The sequence below is a fragment of the Cupressus sempervirens genome, chromosome 10 (genome assembly GCF_028749045.1).
Source record: "Cupressus sempervirens isolate cs-2001-9-10 chromosome 10, ASM2874904v1, whole genome shotgun sequence".
In the NCBI taxonomy this organism is placed as follows: domain Eukaryota; kingdom Viridiplantae; phylum Streptophyta; class Pinopsida; order Cupressales; family Cupressaceae; genus Cupressus; species Cupressus sempervirens.
Window position 1 is genome coordinate 63,690,728 of NC_143127.1, and position 6,000 is coordinate 63,696,727.

The 6,000-nt window shown below is 35.2% G+C and overlaps 1 protein-coding gene across 1 annotated transcript in view; it reads right to left on the bottom strand.

Moving 5' to 3' along the window:
* The window catches only part of LOC149532576 (uncharacterized), a 48,233-nt gene extending 42,493 nt beyond the window's left edge, over positions 1-5,740 (bottom strand). The window contains exons 1-2 of the mRNA XM_089804859.1: positions 5,418-5,740; positions 4,194-4,316 (exon numbers count right to left, since the gene is read on the bottom strand). Of these exons, the coding sequence (XP_089660985.1) occupies positions 4,194-4,316; positions 5,418-5,509 (215 nt within the window). The 5' untranslated portion in view covers positions 5,510-5,740. The remainder of the gene's footprint in view (positions 1-4,193; positions 4,317-5,417) is intronic.
* Positions 5,741-6,000: the final 260 nt, after the last annotated feature.

Here is a 6,000-nt window from a genome sequence, read left to right on the forward strand (position 1 = left end):
GAGGCCAGATCAGAATATACCACAGGATCTACTGTCACTAGGGATCTTCAACTCCAAAAAGGATAGACAGTAGGCTAGAAAAGTCTTTAGTTGCCGCCGAAGTGGGATTTATATATCCCACATTAATCAGGGATAAGCGCTATGCGCTTTTTAAAGGCAAACCCCTGCGGGGTTGTAAATGAAGAGAGCCCGCCGATAGGCTATGTATGTGATGCGGCCGATTGTGAAGCCTAGTCGGAATGTGTTAAGCCACCAATAAAGGGGGGCACACGCCGGGAATGTAGTACAAATGCCGAATAAATAAAAGTTCGCCTAAATAACTGTGCGAACCTGCAGGGCTGGGATCTGACAACTCGGTACCTGCAAAAAAAAAATTCTCTGCAAGGCCACTTGGCCTAAAAAAATTCCAAAAATTCTATTGAAGAAATACGACGAAAATTTCAGAGAAAATAAAATACTGAAATGACCATACCCGTAATGCAAATCGGGGCCTCCGAGGTCCGATTTGCAAAAAAAAATTGCCTCACGGTCGACTATGGCCGAAGATAGCCGAATTTATAGTCAATTTTCACCGAATGAATGTTCCAGACGCAACAGTGAGGTCAGATCTGGTGTTGGACACTCCCAATTTTTGCAATACTCCAAAGTCAGGCTACGGTGATGAAGCAAGATGATGGTCTCGAACAGCTTCATATAGAGGAATTCTCCAAGAGCTCTGATACCATGTAAGAATTTGTTGTAAGGCAAAATTTACCCAGGAACTAAGAACTCAAACACCAGCACAACTGTAGACCAAAAATGGATATGATCAATTAATCAGAGTATGTCCTAATGCATTGCTCTGTTTAGTATATGATGTACAAACACACTAAGAGTGCCTGTATATAAAGGCCTCTCAGGAAGCACCTAGAATGTCTCTAGAAAGAACCAGAGATAAGATAAGCATTATGACAACTAAGCACATGCTTTATCCATCATTCTAGATGAGTGGAGAAGAATGAGAAGGTTGTAGACACCATGTGCTTAATTAGTGTGCTAACTCCTGTGTTGTAGAAAACATGTGCATAAAAGAGGTACGGACTCCTGTGTTGTCAACATGACAACTCACAAGAGTACGCATACTCCTAAGTGGCTAATAAATAATAAAATAAATAATAAAAATAATGCATTAACCTAAGTAAACTTGTGTAAATAGTATGTATTTACACCAACAATCATGAATTGCATTAGTGACAAATCAAATTGTGCCAAATCAACTAAAGGGAAGATCGGTTTTCTCGTGGCAGCAGTTGTTGGCAATGCACTAGCATCCCTTGTAGGATTTGCGACATGTATTAACCACCTCCTGTGGTTCTATAAGACTATTGGTTGTATCAAGCATTGGCAAGTCGATCTTTTGGTGCAATGGCAACCCTGGCCTTTCTAACAATTGGTATCAAAGCTTAGTCACAAGTTCAAATCTTGCAAGCCACAGCAAGTGACGCTGGGAGGGAGATTGTTGGCAGTGGGCCAGCGTCCCTTGCAGGATTCACGACATGGCTTAACCACCTCCTATGGTTCTATAAGACTATTGGTTATATCGAGCATTAACAAGTCAATCTTTTGGTGCAACGGCAACCCTGGCCTTTTAACAGCCGCAACCACATCTCATATCATTTGTGATCAAAGTGGCACTGATTTACAATGGTGGCTGCATATGCAACAGCGAGAGCTTGGTTCTCAAACTTTTTATATTGTGGTTGGATGTGTATATCCCCAATCACATCTCTTGGTTATTAGTGAATGGATGTGTATGTCCCCCTTCACGAGGTAGTAAAGTGATTGAAGCTTTGACCCCAGTCACACAAGTTGGTGATTATGATTGGATATGTTTGTCCCCAATCATAATTGTTATGAGTAAATGTGTTTGTCCCTGTTCATGACCTTGTTTTTGGATAGATATATTTGTCCCTATCCAAATTTGATGTAAGACCTTGAATAGATGTGTTAATCCCTAACCTTGGTTCCATGATAGATGTGTTTGTCCTTATCCTTGGATAAAAACACTAAGTGTAGTGAGGATGGTTCCACTATTGTTGACATGAGTTAGACGTGTCTGTTCCTACTCTTACCTTATATTATTGGTGAGCTACTAAGAGTAGTGATCAATTTGTGATGTACTTTCTCCCCAATGTTCACACTAGGGGGATGTTACAGATTAGTGCTCACATATAATGTTGTTGAGAAAATAATATGGGTTGTTCAGACAACTCACATAGAGATCTAAGAGTATTTGTAAGGATTTAAGTTGTTGAAGCAACTTGCATATTTAGAGAGTTATGTGAAGTTTTTTAAAATAAAGGATATACATATCCTATGAATATGTAATGTTTATTGAAGAGAAAAGGAGAGAATATTATTTCATGTGCAAATTTCTATGGTTTCCAACAACTTATGTTGACGTAGTCAAAACTCTTCATTGCATGCCTATGCACCTTTCATTTAACTTAATTAATTTTTAATTTTTTAATTATATCATGTGATATTTTATATTATTTTTATTTTTTTTAATTTATTATTATTTATTTTTAAATTCTATTTCAGAAAGGGGGATATTACATTATTTTAAGTTAAATCATGTTTGGAACTAAAAGTTTTCTTTGCAATGTAGAGCTAACCATGTGAGAACCTTTGAATGCAATTCGACAGAGGACTGTCAATTATAAAACATGGGAACACATGCTGCTTTAATAAGCTGGCAATACTAATACCCTTCATTTTGGTTTGCCTGTATTGTTTCAGATTGTGCGAGTAAATTCCTTTATATTTTAGCTACTTTGAAGATTGATCGATACCAAGTGAAGATTCTGAAACGTTTCATTCCTTAGATAACAGAGTTGATGAACTGAACACTTATTCAAATAACGTGTAGCTACAACACCAAGCATCAAAAGACATGATGAAAACATCATCTTCAACATGGCTGCAACCATGACTTTTATTTGCTTAACATAACAACTAGAGAACTCTGACTTGAGATGAAATTTGTGAAGTAACTACTGGTGATCCCATGTCCTTTTATCACCACACGGATGCTAAATGTCAACAAAACCTCTCTGCTGACATATATGTGTTTTGTGTTTGCATCTATAGGCCTTTCATATATTTCGAATATAAAAAAATGGAGGCTTTGGATGCTTTAAAATAGTGTAAAAATAAAGGAATTCTCCAATCGCAGATACCTGAAACATTATCCATTGTTGAAGTAAACAAGCTCGTACAATGACCAAGTGAACCAAAATACTAGTAAAACTTCAAATTTTGACTTTAAAATTTAAATTGATGAAAACAATTTAAATTTTGACTATAATTTGATGAAGACAAGAAACTATGTTGGGAACAGGTGAAATGACATGTTTCTCCTGTGGTCTTAACTATGGTGTTAACTAGACCTTTAATCTACTTGGATCACTCTCGGTTGGTTAGAAGCTTTCCTTTAATATGATTAGTTTTACAATATGGCTTTCTTTAATGACTTGACTACAATTTTAAAAAATTGAATTTGCCCCTATTTTACTACCTATTTTTGTTGGTTTAGTTCTAGAGTTTTTTTTTGGTTATTGGAATTATTATTGGAAAAATAGAACAGCAGATTTTAAACAGAGAAGGAACCTCTAACTTAATTTTATTGAATAATAGATGCAAATTTATACAATAGCTTGACCAACAACATTTCTAAATGACTGCTAATTAAAATGACAACAAACTACTTCATGATTGACAACACACACATAAACTTGACAGCTAACTGAAACTTATAGACACCTAACTCAACACATCTACAATAAGAACTTGATTCAAACTAAAACTCTTTGACTCACACCTAACCTAAACTTGTGTTGCCAGCAACTCAACAAGATTTGCCACATTGCAACATTATTATTGACTAGTGTTGGAACATTAACTCCAACAATTATTTTCTTACTTCTACTTGCTATAGAAACTGTTATTTTTTGGTCACTTCAACTACTGTCATCATTTAAAGATATTCATATTACCTTTATTTCTTCCCAAAAATTGTGAAAAGGCATAAATAGAAACGAAGTTCCTATTTTATAATATTTTTTTCATAGCCTCCTATACAAGAAAAGCACTACTCAAACTATTGTAACTATTTTATACTTGAAAACACAGAAAATGAAGTAAGAGAATACCAGAATGCTTCTTCTGTCAAAGAACCTGGATGCTTGTTATAAAACTTTTTGATATATTTATCTTCCGGAAGTACAATTCTGGGTGCTTTCCCTGCAGGGCGAGGGAAAACTACGGGAGGTGCCCTACATTGTAAACATGAAATCATAAAATTCCTGACAATCAGAATCCTGAAATGCCACCAAGCATACATGGAAAAAAATACAAAATCAAACTTCTTTTTCTTTCATAAACACAGGAATCTTAAGCGATGTATTAACTTTTACATTACAAACCTATACACGCTAAGCTTTTTTGTATACTTCGAATATCTATATATCAGCAACAACTTTTGACAAGTAAATGAATCCTAAAATTCTCTGACTAAAATGGGATATCTGAAATAATTACACATTTTTGGAAATCGTTTACAGCAGAGTAAACGCTTAACATTATGTGTTACACTGACATCAATGCCTGCCATGAGGTGATCAAGGTGAACTGTAACAACAGAATAAGGCAAACGCTGAGTCTTGATCAGTTCAAGAATGTTTCTAGTATTTAAACTTAGTGACTAGTGACAATAACTTTACAACAAATTTGCAAATCCCGGGATAGCATATGAATAAATAAATCCAATAGAAAAATAAACCCTAAAATATGTTTTACACGACATCATGTGTTCAATGAGGTGAGATCTAATCATATAATATGAAAACACTAAATATTAAGGAAAACCAACATATGAAAAGGAAAAAGTTATTGGAAAAAAGAATGGCCTAAATAATATGTTATAAGCTCAAATCAACTCTTAGAATATCTTAAGTTGGGTGAACTTCTGATTATATAAAAATGCAAAAGTACAAACACTGAAGTAAACTCACTTCGCGTTTGATCAGATTCAGCCACAAACTGTATTTATGTTACCAGCATAGGTTTTACAACTAATTCAATTTCATGAGATGGAATGTTTAGGTTTATAAAAAATAAGAAGGCAAAACTGCACCAAAACAAATCTTAAATAGTCTGTCTTAAGATCACATGAGGAATTATCGTCTTTTACGATTTGAACCTTTGATCAAGGATACAAGTTGCAACTACTTAAATATAGAGGAAACCTGCTTCAACTCGGATAAGATTTCGAGGCATTTCAATTCTGAGAAGTCCACATTTGTGCAATACCATATTATTTACAACTAGCTTGCATTTCAGGGAAAAACTGAACAAAAGAAGATTGCAGGAAATACTCTTCCATCGCTTTAAGCCAGGTGGGTTTGGTTATGGCGAAACCTTTGACAAGTTTTCTTGTCTTGCCAAGCAGGTCGTTTCTAAACGCCATTGCTGCATTTACACCGAAGGCCTTTCTAACTAGAAAAGAAGTGCCCCGGCTTCCGAAATCGATGATCCAGATTTGCGTAGAATCGTCCCTCTATCGCCGTGTTAACATCTTTATTCGTTTGCTCGCGTTCAGGGCCACATTTGATGGTGTACTTTTCGGAGATCGCAAATATTTTTAGTTACTGCCGTAGACAGGTAATAGCATCCAGCAGATGCCAACTTTTTCTCTTTTGGTCTGATTGAGGGAGCCAATCAAATTCTATATAACGTTTGTAGTTTGGAACATTCTTTTTTATTGTTTATGTACTATATTTATTTTGCTATACTTCTATGCTTGTCTAAGTGTTTTAGAATGATTTTAAATTATTATTTTTACCATTTTATGGTCAAAATTTTTAGAGTACCTTTCAAAATCTATTGAAATGGGGTGGAGTCCTTTCAAATTTGTATGATAATAATATCTTCCCTCCACTTGTGTGCATACATCTATTC